Source organism: Bolinopsis microptera, chromosome 8 (genome assembly GCF_026151205.1).
Source record: "Bolinopsis microptera isolate Bmic1 chromosome 8, MBARI_Bmic_1.0, whole genome shotgun sequence".
NCBI classification, from domain to species: domain Eukaryota; kingdom Metazoa; phylum Ctenophora; class Tentaculata; order Lobata; family Bolinopsidae; genus Bolinopsis; species Bolinopsis microptera.
The window spans coordinates 10,097,041-10,117,446 of record NC_087079.1 but is presented as its reverse complement, the minus strand read 5'-3'; the positions used below and the strand labels follow the sequence as shown (position 1 = coordinate 10,117,446).

Here is a 20,406-nt window from a genome sequence, read left to right as displayed (position 1 = left end):
GTGAGTGTGAGTGTGAACTGTGAGTGTGAGTGTGAGCGTAAGGTTCTGCCTCAATGTGACTCTAGTATTATATTTAACCTGTACCATCAGTAGGAAAGGACGGAGTGGAGGCTACTGCTATAGAGTTTAGTGAGATTAGTCTGGAACCAAAGAACACACTTGCTGTAGACAGTAACAAAGTCAAACCAGCTGACTTAGGTAAAACTCCTCCCTATACCAGGGAATACTATTTATTATTTGCTATTTTTATTCACTTTTTTACAGTATTTAGATTCGTCTTAAACCAGGCATTGCCTATCTTTTCAATTTTGTTGAGTAGCTGGGCCTTCTCAATCTACAAATCTACAAAAGGTTCAGGCTAGTGTGTTAAATTTATCATCTACTCAGGTACAATAGATAAGTATGTGGACGAGGCTCAAAGGACTCGGCCCCTGAATGTGAATGTAGTAAACACCTCTAACCCCGCCCCCATCTGCAAATATCTGATAAACGACTCTGGGGCTGTCAATATCTGCATGTAAGTAATACCCTCACTTCATACTGCCCACTGCACGTGCCACTTTCATACTGCACACGTGCCACTACCATACTGCACACGTGCCACTACCATACTGCACACGTGCCACTTTCATACTGCACACGTGCCACTACCATACTGCACACGTGCCACTTCCATACTGCACACGTGCCACTACCATACTGCACACGTGCCACTTTCATGCTACCCACGTGTCAGATATCCGCACCAATCTGCATATATCCACGTGCAAGGGTTTTGGACTTGATTAAGATTGCAAAAACATACATTAATTCTAAATCCTCGTGTTCGTGGTAAAGATTGGAGAATATTAATAAGTTATAAAGCTTGTTATTTTCGAAATAATTTTGATCAATGTTTCGAAAACCCACTCCTTACTGTTACAGTGTTACCCTCATAGTTACGACTGTATTTCCATAGTAACGACTTGGTAACCATAGTAACGACTGTATTTTCAGGCCCGGTTCCAGCTACGATCATTACTACTGGAGGGGTTACAAAGCTTTCTATAAATTCATCGTCACTCAGCTTCATAGGTATTGAGATTTATAACATTCTAATAATTCAACAAAACCTCTTATTTAATTCAACCACATTTACTGAGAGTTTCCTAGTTGCACAACACCCCTTGTGTCTAGTACAGGGTTATCCAGAAGATTCCACAGTTCTCCCGGCTAGTTAGGTTTTACTAAGTACATCTGGTAATGTAACTACTAACTATTAGTAACCAGTTTGTCTTGGAGTTGCTTGTTAGTAACCGAGGTTACTTGCTCAGATTATACTACCCTGAGGGAGATAGTAACTACGGTTACTGTCTGTTTCCATATAACTGTTGTTATATGTTACTGCAGTAAAACCTCGGCATGCCGATTGCCGGGTATATTCTTCTCTCCCAAAGTTTGAGTCGATTAGCCCGTGTTTGGCCACTCCGTGCAAGAAAGAGAAGAAATGTAATTTTTTAGTGCTTACATTACATTTTTTGGTGTTATGAGTACATATCGAGCTGAATTCCATCGCAATGATTCCACCGACATAATGCAAGGCACATAATGAGATGGTATGTCCTTACAGAGCTCTGAACGACAGCTCTGCAGAGGTTACAGATACTGAGTACTTGTGATTGGGATTACCTGAACCTCTATAGCGTTTTCTTTCTTCTATACTTATAGCGCGCACTTTTCGTTTCTCCCGAGAAGCCCGGTATAGAGAGGTTATACTGTATTAGTACCTATATAGTGCGATATAACGCAGAGTTTGTGGGAAAGGAAACACCCACGGGTCTAGCGGTAAATCGGGGTTTTGATTGTTCAATGTTCACGTTATGTATGTTATTGTTAACTGTTAGTGTTAAGCCCCAATTGAGAGAAAGAAAAATGGCCGCTGTAAATCAGAGTGCGCGGGGTTTTATTGTAACCAGTATGTCTATGAGTTACTGTAAGAGCAGTTAGTAACCATGGTAACCTCCTCAGATTGTACGACCCCGAAGGTGAAAGTGACTACGAAGAACCAACTGATGAAAACTGTCCAGATGTTCCTTCCAACTTCACCCAAGCTTAAAATTGCCATGACATAAAGCTTATTTAGTAGTTACCATGACAACGAGCTTAGTTACAACAACATTCGCATAGTTACTAGAGATTGCAACAAATAAAGCAATTTTGACAGTTTATGAGCATATGGAAGAGCTTGTTTAATAAGTACACAATTTGACCGTATTAAAGTTAATTTTAGTTTGGCGAAACACTTCAACTGGTGAACTGAAGAATTCACATTGATTTATCAGGCAGCCCTATTTCACTATTTTTTTGCTACAATTTTGCTCATACTGGTAAGCAAAGAGTACTGCTTATAAGAAGTTTCGGAGATATATGGCCAGGGGTACAGTTTGTGTTTCTTTGATATGACCACTCTGATATCGCTGTTTAATCCCACTATTTTCATGGTGTTTTCCGCATTTTTCAATCAGACGAGTATTTGTTGGTAGGAAGTTTGAGCATCAAAGAGTGTACACATATTAGCTCATACAGCTACTCAATGGAGTCAATGCCACTAAATTTAATTTCAGCTTCAGAAGCGTGAGCTATGAGCAAACTTAATGGCCAGATATGCTGCGTATTTAACCAATATTTCCAATCGATTTATGGTGTTAGAAATGAAGAGAACGATTAAGAAACTTCGCTTAACTATTCAAAATCTTTAGCTATTTAAAATTCAAGAATGATGTTGTTGACGATCCCATATTATCTTTTCGCGTTTTTGCTTGATTGATTTAATATTTGAATTATAATTACTGGTATTTCCTAATCTTGTGAATACTATAAGTGTAAAGTTAATACTAAATACATCATTCATTAACTACAGCATGGCATTTAATGTTTTATTGTGAATATGAAAAAATTGTGTTCACCAATTAGTCGAATGTATGATTTAAATTAGCGCAATTGTAAATCTGCGATTGTTAGAGATAGGCACCCTGCATGACTGCGTTTTTTATTCAAATTTCAACTAAGACTTAGAATTAGATCAAAATAACTTTATCATAACTTTTCAGCCCAGATGCGATCCATGATAATTAGCTGTATTTTGTTTATTTGAATTGTTTATTTTGTTTATCATTTTTGCACATTGGGGTTAATGAATACCAGAGTTAGTATTTATCGTGATATTAACTTTATTTCACTCGGCGAGCTAGCAAGAAAGTAACACAACCTTTTCTCTTGACCGGAAATAATTTTGTCATTTATTGCCATTTTAAACCTTGATAGTTTACATAACTCCATGGTGTTTATTTGCTGGTATCTTGAGTATTCACTGTTTTAGTAATTTGATTAAAATATTAATATACAAAAAGATGGTAGTAAATAGTAAGATATTATAACCGCCCTTCTTTTATTGCACTTTTCCTTGCATTTGATTTTATGTGTGAATTCTTTCGAACAATTTCGTGTTTCTTTTTGATTATCTAGAAAATTATTTTGAGGATAGAATGATCAATCTGCATTCAAGCGCAGGAAAATATAAAATTCCTCTAGAAAGGAGTGGTGACTCTTAACGTGCACTTCAGTACGACATGTCACTCCCGGGAGCTGTGTATTTTGCACATAGTTAAGTTTTAAAGATCAGTCAAATAAAAGTAATACCACACGATGTATAATCAATAAAAATAAAATAAAATTTATAACAACCACTAATCTTATATATTTATAAACAAGTTTAAATTTAACATATAAACATCTATATCTCAACACTAACAAATCTTATAATACGCTGCATTTTCTGTCAAATTGGGGTCGGATCTTCAGGCGTTCGATCATGAAATCGAATTTGTACAATTTCAAAGTTTTTGATAATCTTTTATCTTCCATTAACAATTAAACTAACATCCATTCCTATGGTTATTGAATATTGAACCACCTGAAAATCCCTTTAGCTCATAACTACCCCTCGACATAAAAACATCCAATAATTCTGTAAAACAAATATATCTTCTTATAGGTTATAAATATAATTGTCATTCTGCCAGATAGCCGAAGAAATGTTATAAAAAACGATAAAAAACGATACATATCTACTTCGCACATAAAATAGCCGAATAATTGTTGCGGGGTATTTTATCTTAGTCCTAACAAAATACTTAAATACACGTTAATTATGAGCTGCACTTCAGCCTGCTGAGTGCTGAACTACTTCAGAAAATATGTACTTTTCTCAAGTAGAAACAAATTCATACAACTAGTTTACATAATACCCTATAAGTATAACGTTATTATATATTTATAATTATATAACGCGTTATTATTGTTGTACTGGTATAATATGTGAGCTAGAAAGTAATTATAATTATTCTCAGCTTTATCCAGAGGTAATTTGAAATTAAATAACGCCCATAATAAAATTTCTTAAGCTCAAATTTAATGTAAGATTTAACTCTAAGTTCTGTTAGTTGGGAGTAATAACGAACATAAGGTCCTGTGCTCCTATGCTCTCCCCAGATGACACCTCAACAGAAGTAACAGTACCGGATATGGGGCTGCTAATAACCGTCTCCATCTTCATAGCACTTAGCAAACAGAGGGGATCTCCTGCTGCTACCTTCACTCCTTCCGTTACTCGTACTTCTAGGATGTTAGCTGACATGGGTGCTCCAACCTGGGTATAAAACAGCTGTCAGGGGAAACTTGGTAGGTAGTTTTACCGAACGTAAGCCTTACTTAGCTTGCTAGTCTATTGCTCGCGTATAGCCATAGGCATAGCTTCAAGCTTCCTGTTCAGGAAGCTAGTGAAAAGAGCGCCGCGCACAGAGATTGGCGAGCCAGGTAAGCATAGTCACTTTGAAGCCCAGGGTGTCGGACTTGACAGCTATTTAGCGCTGGATATAATATGTACAAATTAGGGATAAAACCAAGTCATACTAATAATTGTGACTAAGTGATCATACTGGGGTCTTATAGTTGTCTCATAGTTGTATACCAATAGAGTGCAAGTGTGATAGATTAAGATTACTAATAATGTTACGTTATAGTGCCTATATATAATATTAATAGAACCTAAAATCGTACCTGGTTTTTCATGGCAGGATCTGCCTTTTTGCGTGTAATTACAGTAGCAGCGCTGCTCTTATTGGCAACCGTTATTCGTTTAGGTGCTCCATTCAGCTCGAAGAAGACATCCTGTTCGGCAGTTTTAGGGTCTACTTGTCCCAGAGCTATGGGCATGATGTAGGCCCGCTTTCCTTTCGATGGATCATATATATACTCCTTACCCACTTCCAGAGGCTTAAACACCTGCAAAGTAATAATTATATTTATAACCAAGTGCGTTATCCAACAGACTATAATCGCAAGTTGGAACTAGCTCTAAAACTTTCTGTTTTGAAGGATCAGTATGGTACTCTGTAGTTAGAATTAGAAACTACGGTAGAGTTCGGTACAATACGGTATTCTAGACTCTCGTACGAATCCGAATCACCGCCCATGAATCATGAGGGTAAAAAACGGGTCCTTGGGGAACGGGGAGTTATGGGCAATAAACTGTATTGGTCACGTGACAAACCATGTCAGATGTGAGTTTGCTGACGTCCCCGTACATATTGAAGTGTTGAGCGAACTCTTCAAATACAGCAGGATACATCGCGTAGCTCATAACATCCCTGAAATCATTGTAACATTCCTGTCAGATAGCAGGTCAGGTATCTCAGATATGTCAACTACCCACGCATAATTTTGTAGTAAAATTACTTAAAACAGTGTTGAGATTCAAGCACTCGATCAATCAGACTTATTTGTATAAACGCTGCAATCAGAATTCAGAGTGTATAACAATAACCAGTTTTAATGTACCTGTCTGTTATCCATGAACCGTATTTCTCTGTCAGATCCTTTTTAATCTGCTCCAAATCAAGTGGTTGTAGTGCGGCCCCAGGTCGACCAGTAACCATTGGTTTGCCTTTCAGCGCTGTGGTTCTAAACGGCTCTGGGAAACCACCTTCTGGTTCTCCTAAGTAACCCTGGTAAATATCTCTTTAGTGATACGTAATACGTATTCTGAGTTAAATCACCTTCGTGTTTCTTCAGTCTTAAGTTTTGTAATAATGTACGAGAATGTTGGGGAGATGTGCACTGTGGAGGGCGTTTTACTTGTCTGCAGCTGATAAACTCTTACTCACAGTAACATGCAATCAAATCTCATTTTTCCGACATGTTTTTATACAAGCTTTCACCACATCCCTATCACTTTGCAAGTTATTAGTTAATCAGGATTTTGTGTACCTAAGGGCCGTTCTCCTGACTCAAGCAGGTGTAATGTATAAATTTATATCCCCATCACTACTGTAAAGAAATTACCAACAACGAAGTTTAGTTATTATTAATACCTGAAGGTACTGTATGACTGATGTTGGTAGATTTAGAGAACCTGCGTCTCTGAGGACATCCTCTTTAGAGAGTTTGTTAGATACCATAACTTGAGCCATGTCACCCACTACCTGTACATTAATATTACATTTAGAGTGAGACTACAATTCACAGTTTCACAATGACTCAGTTAAAAACTGCATCAATATCAAAACATTTCAGGATATAATGTGCTCTTCAATCAGATTCTTACCTTGGAGGATGGGGTGACTTTAACGATGTCTCCTAGAATCTGGTTAGCTTCAGTGTAGGCTTGCTTTACGCGCTTCCATTCACTTCCCAGTCCCAAAGACTGTGCCTGATAAAGAGTCTTTGTGTTTATCATACATTCTTAATTCTAAATCAACACGTAACGTCAAATTTAGTAGTCGAGACTCAAGATCTAAAGATATTAGCTGTAGATTGTAGAAGTATAAATCCAGTCTCCAGATAAACAATCGCTTGATAATTACTGAAATTAATTAGTGAGAGACTGAGAAGACAATGACATGGCATTGAAAGGATTCTCAAGTTAGTGTCCAGAGAAGCACAATACACAGAGTCTAATACCAGTGCTATCGCTAATAACTAAAGACCTGATGTAATGACAGATTGTAAAGAATCTTTCAAAACAAAAGAACTAAAGTCAGTGATAATACTGAATACTGATGAGTATATTGCCCAATCAGATCGCATAACTTCTGTCACGTGACGCGTTAATAGCCAATGCTGGTGTGGGATTGAACTCTATTTATTAACTTTTAGTGGCCGGAAAATAAGTTTCGTACTGCTAAATAACACTGATTAGAATTAGTGGTTTTCAAATTTTCTATCTTGCGAACCATGTATAAAAAGTTGTTCAGAAAATTCCTGCCTTTGACTATTAGCTATGATGTTTGATATGATGTTCGATATTTTGTTTCGAGATTTTTCGGCTAACCTTTCGCAGTTTTCCAAGCCGGACAATCTTATCAGTTCTCTATCAAAGAATTAAATTCCTGATTTTATGATAACTGTAGTGTGCAAACCTCTGAGTTTTTATTGATTCAAAAAGATCTCTAATTAACTAGTATTATATTTATTATTATATAACTTTATTCAAATCAAAAATAGAACATAAAGAACATCTTGATGACCTGATAAGTCACCAAGAGAAAAATAACACAGAATAAACTAAATCATGCTTAACTCTCTCCATGCTTTTCTATTTGTCGCTAAAAATCTTAAATGGTATAAATCGTCTGTATTTACAAGTCTAAAGTTTCTATCACTTAAATCGTTCAAAATAGTTTTTAACAAGTTTGACTGGTGTCGTCCGACTCTACCTCTCATCAAACTCTGACTCTCTACAGCAAAATGTAAGGCAAGCTGGGCAGGTGAGTTATTATCACTGCGGAGGATGTGACCGAGCATTCTCCACCGTGCACGAGCAACACGCTCACTTAGTGGTACAACTTCGCAGCGTTTGTATAGAGTCACATTTCGTATGACATTAGGGTAGGTCATGCCGATGATCGTACGGAGATGATTCCTGTGGCAGACATCAAGTTTTTGAAGGAGTTGTTTAGATGTTGCCCAACTGTTGCAATTATACATCAGTATTGAAACAACTTGTGCTTCATATATCTTGAGTCGAATCTTCAAGGGTATACGTCTACATTGTTCCCAGACTTTTTTGTAGTTCTGAAAAGCAATGTTAGCAAGTATACATCGTCTCTTGACATCTTCGATGCTACACAACTTAGAGCCTAAAGAGATAGATGACCTCCAAGGTTCTCTACCTCTGAGTGTTTCTCCTTTGTTATCAACCTCGATCTTGCCGGCCAGATAGAAATGGGTGAACTCGGTTTTTGACTCATTGACAAAAAGATTCCACTCTTCCAATATCTCTTTACATATTGGCAACAAAGACTCCAAATTGCTTTTATCCTCATCAGTAAAATCAACATCATCTGCGTACTCCCACTCGAGGGGTAATAGATTCTCAGCTATGGGAGGGTTAGGTCTTAGATAGGACATAACAGCACGCAGGTGGTAAAGTGCTGCTGCCAGATATAGAGTGAACAAGTTTCCAGACAAACTGTCGCCTTGAAAAGCTCCAATCGTGACAATAAACTCTCCCGATATTGTTGAGTTCACTTTGATCTTCAGTTTAGTATTTGCGAGCAAATACCTTACCAGTCGAATGTCATCCTCACTGGGGGGGGGGGGGGGGGGGGGGGCCAATGGCATAAATGGAGAAAGTGGAGAATTACTCATGGGTTTTTCCATTTTCTCCATAGAAATAGTCTCCATTTTATGCCATTTTATGCCATTGAAAACCTGAAAAATTTAGAATTTCGAGAAAAATTATTTTAAAAAAAGATATTTTCGGCCAATAATGAACAGAGAATCATGAAACATGGAGAAAAGTGGTTTTCAGAAAAACTTTGAAAAATGTTGACTTAGAAAATGTTCGGTCCGAGTCATTTACGATACGTACCTCCCGTATCGAGAGCTCCCGATTCCGAGCTCGTGTTGCAAAGGGGAGGCCTGCCTTCCGAGATCGCATTGCCTCGAGTCCGGGGTTGTGTATCGGGGGGAGGGTGTGGACTTCGAAAAAATATTTTCGGCAAATGGTGAACAGAGTAGCATGAGGCGTGGAGGGGGGCGGTTTTCGGAAAAAATTTGAAAAGTTTTGACCGAAAAAATATTTTCGGCTTAAAATGAACAAGGTAGCATGAAACGTGGAGAAAAGTGTTTTTCAGAAAAACTTTGAAAAATGTTGACTTAGAAATTACCCCTCGGTACACAATTTTGGACTCAAGGCTTCCCCCTGGTAATGCGATCTCGGAAGGCAGGCCTCCCCTTTGCAACACGAGCTCGGAATCGGGAGCTCTCGATACGAGAGGTACGTATCGAGAATGACTCGGGCCGAAAATTTTCTAAGTCAAAATTTTTCAAGGTTTTTCTGGGGACCGCTTTTCTCCGCGTTTCATGCTGCCCTCTTCGTTGTTAGCCGAAAATATTTTTTTGGTTTTTCGGTTTATCGAGGTCTGCACTTACCCCTCGATACACAAATTTGGACTCGAGGCTTCCCCCTGGTAATGCGATCTCGGAGGGCAGGCCTCCCCTTTGCAGTGCGAGCTTGTTTCGACTGTCGAGGATGTAGGTCTCACTTCTCAGTGTCTATTACTCTCCCCTATTACTCACTCCTGCTGTAGCCTGTAGAAATAACTTTACACTAGGCTTGAGTAATTATGAGTTTGCCTGAAGTGTGCCTCTACTAACCTAGTATAAGCATCTAGTAGCCTACTGTGAGCTTTCATAAGCTTGTTACGCCCCTAGTAAGCGTAAATAAACATGTTAGGATGTCCAATTTAGGTGTTAAATGGTGTTAAAGATGAAATTTCGAAGACAAAATTCATGGCATAAAATGGAGAAAATGGAGAATTACTCATGGGTTTTTCCATTTTCTCCATAGAAAAAGTCTCCATTTTATGCCATTTTATGCCATTTTATGCCATTGGCCCCCCCCCCCCCCTCCTCACTACAACCAGCATCAGCTAAAATGTCAAGTAATACCGACCTCTTTATGGTATCAAAAGCAGAGGACATGTCAATGCCCATCTTATGAAGAGACCAGCGTTTTTCCTTGACAACTGATACTAGTATTCGCTGGGTCCAAACGATATTTGCACAACTATGGCCAGGTTTATAGGCATTCTGCCAAGGACCAGTGTACTGAGATACTTGCCTTTGGATGCGCTTTAAGACTATCATGGACAATATCTTTCTAGTACCGTTAAGTAGGCAAAGTGGGCGCAAACTCTTAGGGGGGCCTAGTGGCTTTCCAGGTTTTTGGAGCGGAGTAAGGTATCCCTCTGTGAAAGAAGGTACATGTTCATGGAGCTCAAAAGATCGATTAGTAAGTTGTGCAAATGTGGAATAAAAGATTTCAGGAGAGTGTTTGAGGAACTCGTTTGGGATCCCATCTGGTCCAACAGCTTTACCGTTCTTGAGTTTCTTGGCCGCAAGCTCAACTTCAAACGCTGTAATGGGGTTTTGAAGGGGCCTAGGGTTACCTGTGAACGGTTGTAGTGGTGGTTCACTGTCAGGTCCAGTGTAGTGTTCTTCAAAGTACTGGCGAATGATTTCAGCCTTGTCTCGTTCATTATCTACCAGTTGGTTGTCAGTGTTGAAAACAGACACAGAGCCTGCACCCGTTTTCTGTTTGCCTGATAGTTGACGAGCAGCTTCAAACATTCTCCGTCCTTCGTCTATGGTGGCTATAGAGTCAGCTAGGCTGTTTGCTAACTCAACTCTCAATGTTTTCAACCGTTTAGTAATGTCATTAGAGAGCCTGTTGATTTTAGCTCTGAGAGCTGTCCTGTCTCTGTATTCGTTGTTGTTCAGTTGTTGTAAAAGTTGTTTCCTTTCTTCAGACATGCTAACAACTTGACTGTCAGAGGAATGATTCCTCTTTCGCTGTGGCTCGCGAAAACCCACAGTGGAAACAGCAGCTTCTTTAACTACACCAAAAAGCATATCAAATTGCTGTTCCGTGTTGTTGGAGGTAAAGTCAGGATCTGATACAGTTTGCTCAAGTTTCTGATGAAGTTCTTGCTGATATTCTTGTTGAGCTTGTTTGCTTCCAATCAAGGTTGTTGTGTTATAACTCTTCTGAAATGCTCTGCTCTCCCTGTACAAATTGAAGCGCTGCGAAAAATCTGCCTTGGCAACAACAAGTTTGTGGTCACTGCGGTGCTTTGTACCTGCATATGACCTGGCATCAGTTAGCAGTGCCTTGCTTCTGGACTTGCAGAGTATGAAGTCAATCTGTTGGAAATAAGATTTACTTTTCCAGGTTGCTCGATCCCGAACCCAACCAGTCCGTGTGGTAATGTGTCTGCTGCTATGGGAGAATGAAGTGTTGGCAGCAAACAGGCCATTAGCAGTGAGAAAGTGTAGCAACCTTTCACCGTTTTCATTCCTCCTCCCAACACCATGTCTACCAATATTCACTTGTAAACCATTTTCTACATCAACAGGGCTTCTTTTGCCAAGTTTGGCATTAAAGTCACCTAACATCCATACTTCAAATCTAGCAGGAACACTGATAGCCTCGAGTAGCTCATCATAAAATTGGGTCGCTAATCGGGGATTCTGAACTGATTTGGGATTCGTAGGGCTGTAACAATTAACAATTCTGATATGACAAGGTGGTTGATCCACCCTTTTAGCACTTAATTTAAAGTCCATATAAACAACTCTGTCACTGATCTGATGATGAGATACTATACATTCCAAAAAACGCTTGTTAACAATAAACCCAAGTCCACCGTGTCTATCGTGTCTCTGATCAAACAAAAACAATCGATGATGTCCGGGGAGTGTTGTTTCCAAGTATTCACGTGTCTTGGTCTCCTGAAGTGCTAAAATGTCTAAGTTATATCTGTCAATGTCCTCTGCAACGAAGTGTTGCCTGTATGTGGTCGATAGACCGCAAACATTCCATGTCCCAAAATTGAGTGTCGTAGCCATGATGAAAAGAGTAGCGTAGACTAGGAATCCTGCGATCTTCCTCGAGGCGTTAAACGTACTGACTTTTGCAGTCATGCGGACCCGTTACAGTCACACACCATCCTATAAATTAAAATAAATTAACTAGTACAGGCAAGAAATGAAAACGATATACCTCCTGCTACTTCTCTTGGTAATAGTGCTACCCATCATTGATGCAACAGGAAATACAGTACCTAAAATAAAAAAGCACCAAAAAGTGCAAGTCACCCATCATCATCATCATCATCATCATCACGGTAATTTTTCATTTGAACGTGGTTGTTCATGTTTAAATATTGAATATAGCTGCGGGCATGGGACGTTGTGATTAATTTAATAATTAATAGCTCTCTGTTGAGCCCATAGTCATACATCAAACAATGAATAACTTTATTATATCATCGTATTTCAGGAGGAATCTTTCACAAACTATTCCACTCGTAGCAGCCAGAATATTTATGTGAATCCTTGTATTATTATCATTGGTGAATTTGGAGAAAAATAATCTTGGTTAGAGTCTAGAGATCAGTGGACGAGTTTTGATTTATTATATTATTATTATTTATGAAAGACAATTTCACTCGCAAAGTCGCAGGATTTAATTATTTAGATAAGATTCTTAGTAGCCGTGAATTGCAGCATTTTAAAGAAAATGTTATTTCATATGAGGGATTATCAGTTATTAGTTTTTATTATATGAGTATTGCTGAAAGCACAGTGTAAGGCCTACACGGACCGCCTCTAACTAATATGTTGTAAATATCAGTTGATATTAATCTTTACTTCTGTGATGAGCATGTAAATTGGACATTTATCTATCAAAAAAATTTATGGTCTCAATTATGTAGAAATATTGAATAAAAATTACTCAATTAACTAATCAATTAAATATAATTACAATCTTGTGTAGCAGCAATGAGGTCACAGAGAATCACGTGGTTATGTGTTTGCTCCACAACACTATTAACCTGGGTCCCGGAGCAGAGGAGATCCATTTTATCGCCCTGGTGTTGAGCCCTCTTAAAGAGAAAAAGATCAAGTGTGCAATCGAAGTTTCTCGAACATATTCGACTCTGCTGGCAGATGTCAAATTGCGGCAACAACTCAAGGGGGCAACTAATCCGACCGAATTCGCCGTAAGTTTACTTCAATATATTTCTATGTTTATAAACTATATAATTGGAAACAATCTGTTATTTAACAACATTTTTATTTCACGAGGTGCTCACTGACGTAGCTTATAATATATCTTTACTCACACATTTAGTATACTAGTTTATAATTGGTTTTAATCGAAGTCTTTAAGTTTACAATAGTCTCAAAATTATCGAATCGAGCTTAATAGATTCGATATTGATTTTACATTCTTGAATAAATTTAGCTGTTTTTTCAAGAATGCAAAATTAACCAAATGGTTTTAAACAATTGCTAAACAATTACAAAATAAGCAATTTCAATCTAAAGATCGGTCACTATAGTTATGCAACAGATTTCTCGAATGACAGAAATGTCATTTACAAAGTTACACGACTCAAGAATTACTATGTGATAGGCATATGATGAAGATCATTGGTTAGCACCGAGTACTGTTTCAGTGCTTCCGGTTATTGCTCCTCAATTAATCAGTCAATCAATCGGACAGAAATAATATGAAATATTCATGTGTTGTGTTTGATCAATGAAGTGCCTTGAGTGAAAATTGCTCCGCAGACCAATTAAATCATAGGTCATTAAGTATAATTGTGACTGATAACATATGCATTCGACATTACCTATCTAAACAATTTGTGACATGCCAATTTAGCGGTACGACAATCGTATGTGTGTGCAAATTGTCAACGATTCAATTTATTCAGATCATCGCTATGTTATGTTCTGGACATTTTTGATATGTCAGAATCTACGCATTAAAACGGCTGACGCACAACTAAGAACCTGTCAATTTTACCTAGTTAACTAATTAACATGCTAGCTTGGGAAATCCAATCAGCTCCGACAACTAAGAACCTCTGGAGATACTTTAAACATTCAGGTGTCCAATGATTTCACAGCTGTGCTGGTTCATCCCCCCTCCCCCATCAGCTTTTAGTCTTGACAGAGTCTTGACAGAGTCTTGACAGATACCCATGTATGTCCTGGGAGCTAATACACAATTTATGGCGCATAAGTTATCTTAAATAATTTATACACCATACTCCATACTATAATAACGCAGCACAATAACAGACTTAATGTAAAGGTCATATCAGGCACAAGCGACAAGCGCTCCCTAATTACAAAATACAATCTTAATTACAATCATAATGAACTTAATTATAATCTTAATGCACTTGCACGAATTAATTAAGTTCATTGTCTAATGTCTATTAAATTTCAATGTCTTGGCGTTCGTTCAGACTGTTGTCTGTTCGCATGTGAGTGTGACCATTGACAGGTGGTAAAAATGCAAATGGTCGCAAACTTGATTCTTGACAGAAACTGCGGTATGCCCTCTATACAAGGTACCGGGTAAGTTTAACAGCTTCAATTGGATTTTGGAGTCTACCACCTGCAATTAAAATAAGTTAATTTAATAAATTAAATTAAATAATGATCTTCATACACAGCATCCTGTCAAGGCAAATCCCTTCTCAAAAAGATATGTAACGACAAGTTACTCGATATAGGAAACAAAAACTGATTAAATCAACAGCTTCAATGGATATCTTACTATATATAAAGCGAGACGATATATATGTATGTATATATCCGTGCCATTTTACTGACACCACGGCATCAACTTTAACGCAACTTTCCGCAAAAACCGTAAAAGATATACAACTGAAACTTTTTTGACTGGGTCAAATGCTTTAATGGCCTTCAAATCAGCATGAAAAAATAAAAAATTGGCCAAGGAATAATAATTTTAGTGCCCAAAATTTGGACTCCCAAGTGGTGTCAAAAACGCGAATTAAATAGGTAATAATCATTTTAGTCTCTCGAGTCTTGACACCACTTTAGGGTTAGACGGGTTCCTGCTAGTAACCTTAAATACCGGGTTACACATTGCTAAACACAACTAACCAATGATTGTTGCTGCTACAACGAGCCCCAAAGACCAAATATTTAGATTCAGTTTAATAAGGAACCCGATAAGATTATATACGCATATGAACCAGATGTAGCCAAAATGATACTGGGACTAACAATATCAATATCATCATGACACAAACAAAAACACAAACACAAACACAAACACAAACACAGACACAGACACAAACACAAACACAAACACAGACACAGACACAGACACAGACACAGACACAGACACAGACACAGACACAGACACAGACACAGACACAGACACAGACACAGACACAGACACAAACACAAACACAAACACAAACAAAAACAAAAACACAAACACAAACACAAACACAGACACAAACACAGACACAGACACAGACACAGACACAGACACAGACACAGACACAGACACAAACACAAACACAAACACAGACACAGACACAGACACAGACACAAACACAAACACAAACACAGACACAAACACAGACATAGACACAGACACAGACACAAACACAAACACAAACACAGACACAGACACAAACACAAACACAAACACACACACACACACACACACACACACACACACACACACACACAAATTATCGTGCTGCCTTAACATGACCTAAACAAGGGCATTGGGGTGGCGAATCATCTATCAAGGCTTGTTTTAGGACCAGTACGCCTCGAGCTCGGGTCGGTATAGTGCTCACTGCAACACCACTTAGCGTTTGTAACAGTAAAAATATACAGAAGACAATTGTACATTGTATGATGCCGTTCCTGCAAAAAATTTATCAAATTTTAAGCAATAATTCGGGCGGCTGCTGAGCAGAAAAATGAAATAGGTAGCAATAAGAAAGGTAGAATATTTATTTTAACTTGTTAATAACCTACTCCACATCTCAACGCTTCTTTAAAAAGATAATTAACGGACTGCCCGGAATTTTTTTGCGAAACAGGGTGTTTTAGACGACATTTGGCACTAAAGAAAATTGTAGGACAGCAATAAACTGGGATTGAAAAGAATCAAGTACTCACGTAAATTTGGTAACTTCACAACAGCAATCTGCATTCTCCAATCAGAATTTACGACTTACTCAGGCCTCATCGTCTTAAGATTTTTACATTTCCTACGGTCTAGGGGACACTATTGACTATTTATAGAAGTCTTCTAGAATGTTTGCTTGGATTTTATGACAGATTTTATGACAGATATTTACTTTATGACAGATATTTACTATAATCCACAGTTCAAATCTTTGACTGACTGCAGTCATAAACACAGCCCAGTTACCAGGCGACCATGGGGACTAGGGGGCTTATATTTTTTCTGGGGTTCGATTTTTTCCGGGGGGGCTGCCGCCCCCCTAGCCCCCCCCCCCCCCTGTCTACGTGCCTGCCGATACGATGGTGTTCCCGCCCACTCGTACATCAATCATCATAGTCATAATTATATCGACTTCGCTCACGGACCTCAACTGCTATCTCAGAATCTACCAGACGATAAGACGATTAGAACCCCCCAACGGCGAAATTATAACTACCGAGCATTACATGTATGTCGACGTCTGTGTTATCTCCGGTAATTTTCTTGACTAATGGTTTAACCACAATAGTAATTTAAATTAGGAGACCAATACAACTGCCCACTTTAATAATAAATTAGCAGCTCCCTACAGAACCCTCACTCCATATTCATCCCTCTCCAACAATGAGTCGTTTAGTCGTTAATGTGTTGCATGACCTGATTATGATCTGGATCAATAATGATATTGATAACTACCACACCGTCTGCTATGATCATATTAGAAGTACAAGCTCAGGAACCCCAATAAGATTTTGATCGTGATAGGAATATCAACAAGGACTTTTAGTAACGAGCAGGCCGACAAATTAGAGGTCGTTTTGCGATGATCGTATCGTGTCAGCTAACCTTTGAGAGGATAGATTAGGTTAGAGCGATTTTCTGAACGTCCAACAACAACAAAAATACTGGCTGACAACAAAAACAAATACTGGCATATCTATAAATACTGGCACCAGCACCTACTAATAGTAAGATGAACTAGAGGCTGATCGTTTAACGGTTTACGGAATAATTTCTGCGTCAACTGTCGACACTAATGATAGATCAGTTTAATATTTGGATTATATCAGCGCCTGCATGAGTTGGGCCTGTTAAAATCGGTCGTGTTTTTAACAGTCAATAAGCATTATAATGCTTGTAGACTTTTCCAAGGTATTTGATCTAGTTGACAGCGAGATACTTCTTCAGAAGCTGGAACACTGGTGTAAGGGCGCCTCAGCCTGTTTTGGTTCGAGTCATATCTAACAATTAACGGAGACGATAATATGTTCACGTCAAGGGAAATTGGTAGATCACCGACCGGCTATAAGCCGGTTATAAGCCGGCTATAAGCCGGCTTATAGCCGGCTACAATTTTTATAGCCGGCTTATAGCCGCTTACATTTGTTGTTGAGCGACGGCTATTAGCCGGTTATAAGCCGGCTATTAGCCGTTTTGGTATTGAAAGTGGTTATAAGCCGGCTATAAGCCGGCTATAAGATATTAACTCAACCACATCGTACTGAACGATAGTCAGGAGCCGGCTATAAGAAATTCAGCGAAAACGGCTATTAGCCGGCTATTAGCCGTTTAGGTATCGAAAGTGGTTATAAGCCGGCTATAAGCCGGCTATAAGCCGGCTATAAGATATTAACTCAACCACATCGTACTGAACGATAGTCAGGAGCCGGCTATAAGAAATTCAGGGAAACCGGCTATTAGCCGGTTATAAGCCGTCTATTAGCCGGCTATAAGCCGTTTAGGTATCAAAAGTGGTTATAAGCCGGCTATAAGATATTAATTCAACCACATCGTACTGAACGATAGTCAGGAGCCGGCTATAAGAAATTCAGGGAAACCGGCTATAAGCCGTTTAGGTATCAAAAGTGGTTATAAGCCGGCTATAAGGTTGGGAATTCAACTAATCTGGAATGTATAAGCTAATATTGTAATACAAACACACTGTAAATCAAAAAAGTAACGAATCAATCATATCTAAGAAGAGGCTTCAGGACTCCGGAAGGGTTATCTGCGTGAAGGCCTCGAAGCTGCTCTGATCTGGTCCCGTTCATAGACAGGAGGTCCTTAGAGATACGGAGAACGTCGGCGTGTTTCTCCGCGTTGTCTTCGTCAATCCTGTCTGCCAGGGCCTCAGTGTAGAGGAGTTGACACTAACAGATCACCGGAGGATACATAAATACCAGTATAGAAGGACAACTATTAATGGAAAGTGAACATCAACAGTTTTTAGGCGTCATAATTGGCTCAAAACTTAGTTGGAGTCTACGCAACGAACAGCTTAAATCAAAATATCTATAAATTCTGGTATAATGCCAAAAACTTAAAAGTTCCATTCCAAACAAAGTGCAAAAGATGCTAAACGACAGCTTAATTCAATTGCACTTGTATTAATATTATCGGACTTCTGTTTGAGGCACTAAATCTTTACGCTAATTTGCTAACGCTATTCGCGCTACTTATAATAAAATAATTATAAAATAGGCATCACAAATATTTCTACGACAAAGAAAAATGTAACATAAAAGCTATTATATCTTCGACAATTATTTTATGCTAAATACGGTTCATAATTATAAACAGATAATAAAAGATATATAACAGGTCTAAGAATGCGAGTCTTATAGCTCAAAAGTTAGTGTAATTAAATATTATAAGAATCCGATTAAGCATTTATATTTTGCAGTCGCCGTGGTTTTTAAATATTTCGCTGCCACACCTAGCTTATCTAAAAAAATCCCTGTGGCCTGTACAGTGCGTGCTAACAAAATACTTGGATTTCTACCGACCTGATAGTATATATAGATTACTATGTATAAGTTTTATCTTAAAAGTGGTGTTATTAAACTTTAATTTATTATTATATATATAAATTAGGACGCAATGAAACTACCGGACCACGATGTATGGGGACTTGCCACCCCATGGCAGCATTAAAATATATCGACTCTGTTACACCGTTTCCTGTTAATATAAAACTCCGTTACAAAATGAACTGGGATCTGGCAATACTACACCTTAGTTCGATAAAATATGATAAAGTAATGTATAACTAGACTTAAATAAAAGTCTGAAAGAATATAGAAAACAAAATATATACTGCTAGAAAGCTTGATAATAATAAACTGCCAAAGAATAGTTAACGTGATATAAAACTGTTCCGAAACGATCAAAGGGAGAAGTGAATAGATCACGGACGAGGTAACATGCATATATAATAATAAATTAAAGTAATGATATATATATTATCCGTACTCCAGCTTCAAAGCCAAACTCAAAAGTTGGTCTTTCGCGCAAAGCAAATCATCTTTAGAAGCATCACCCTCCACTAATAAGCTTCATAAGCTAGTTGTCTCCCTCCATAAGAAAGAATCATTATCCACCATCACAGAAATGACAACAGCGGACCTTCATAAACTTACCAACATACTTTCTAACAGAGCACCTCTATACTCATTTTTGTTTAAAATAAAAAAGAAACCTACAGATATCTGTCCTCGATGCCATCTAGAACCAGAAGACAATGTCCATTTTCTTTGTAATTGCCCATTTTTATTCACCTTACGAAGCGCTACCTTTGGTTTTCCAGTTCTTAAAATAAATGACCTTTTCAAAATAAAATCCTTTAAATTATTATCATTCATTAAAAAAAGCGAAATTTTCCTTAGACAATACGTACAATGATTTACATTACTATACAATTATTTCTATTGCTAATTCTTGAGGGTCCGATTAAATATTTTTCATACCGTAACTACATTATCCTGTAGCCTTCCGTTTTTACAATTTAGGATTTTTTCACTTCACTCAAGATACATTACTTATATTCACTTATGATACATTGCAATTAATATTCCATCATACACTTCTTTTACTCAATGTACTTCTTCTTCATTTAAAAAAAATCAAATAAAAATAAAAATCAAAATAAATATCTTCAAGCTACGCTACTCTACACTCGCTAAAACACGTTAGCCCATAAATAACACGCTTTAGAAATTATCATCACAGGACAACATGGCACCTAAAACTTTGAACATAACACGAGGAAACATGGACAAAACTGAACAAAGAACCACATTCGAAGACTGAAACATCTGAATGACTCTGCAACCCAGGAATCCACTATTCAGTTATTATCGCTCAATAATCGGTTTGGTATCGACGTTACATACTTTATTATTTTTTTTTTTAAAAGATGATTTTAGAAACCAGGGAATTTCAATTAAAGTTACCCTCCTAAGGCTAACATTAAATCGCTGATTTTATTTATATATATCTTT

At 37.9% G+C, this 20,406-nt stretch overlaps 2 protein-coding genes across 4 annotated transcripts in view; one reads left to right on the top strand and one right to left on the bottom strand.

Annotated features, from left to right (window-relative positions):
• Window positions 1–2,756, top strand: part of LOC134819618 (uncharacterized) — a 28,053-nt gene extending 25,297 nt beyond the window's left edge. For 2 of the 3 annotated variants that reach the window (XM_063829640.1, XM_063829641.1), the window contains 4 exons: window positions 91–198; window positions 388–517; window positions 997–1,074; window positions 2,008–2,756. In XM_063829640.1, coding sequence (XP_063685710.1) covers window positions 91–198; window positions 388–517; window positions 997–1,074; window positions 2,008–2,095 — 404 coding nt within the window. In that variant the 3' untranslated portion in view covers window positions 2,096–2,756. The remainder of the gene's footprint in view (window positions 1–90; window positions 199–387; window positions 518–996; window positions 1,075–2,007) is intronic. The other variant, XM_063829642.1, reaches the window with a different exon arrangement.
• Window positions 2,757–3,685: 929 nt separating this feature from the next.
• LOC134819615 (uncharacterized) overlaps window positions 3,686–20,406 on the bottom strand; it is a 43,956-nt gene continuing 27,235 nt past the window's right edge. Inside the window, exons 22-27 of the mRNA XM_063829634.1 lie at window positions 6,644–6,748; window positions 6,411–6,521; window positions 5,878–6,044; window positions 5,591–5,687; window positions 5,098–5,322; window positions 3,686–4,687 (exon numbers count right to left, since the gene is read on the bottom strand). Coding sequence (XP_063685704.1) covers window positions 4,478–4,687; window positions 5,098–5,322; window positions 5,591–5,687; window positions 5,878–6,044; window positions 6,411–6,521; window positions 6,644–6,748 — 915 coding nt within the window. The 3' untranslated portion in view covers window positions 3,686–4,477. The remainder of the gene's footprint in view (window positions 4,688–5,097; window positions 5,323–5,590; window positions 5,688–5,877; window positions 6,045–6,410; window positions 6,522–6,643; window positions 6,749–20,406) is intronic.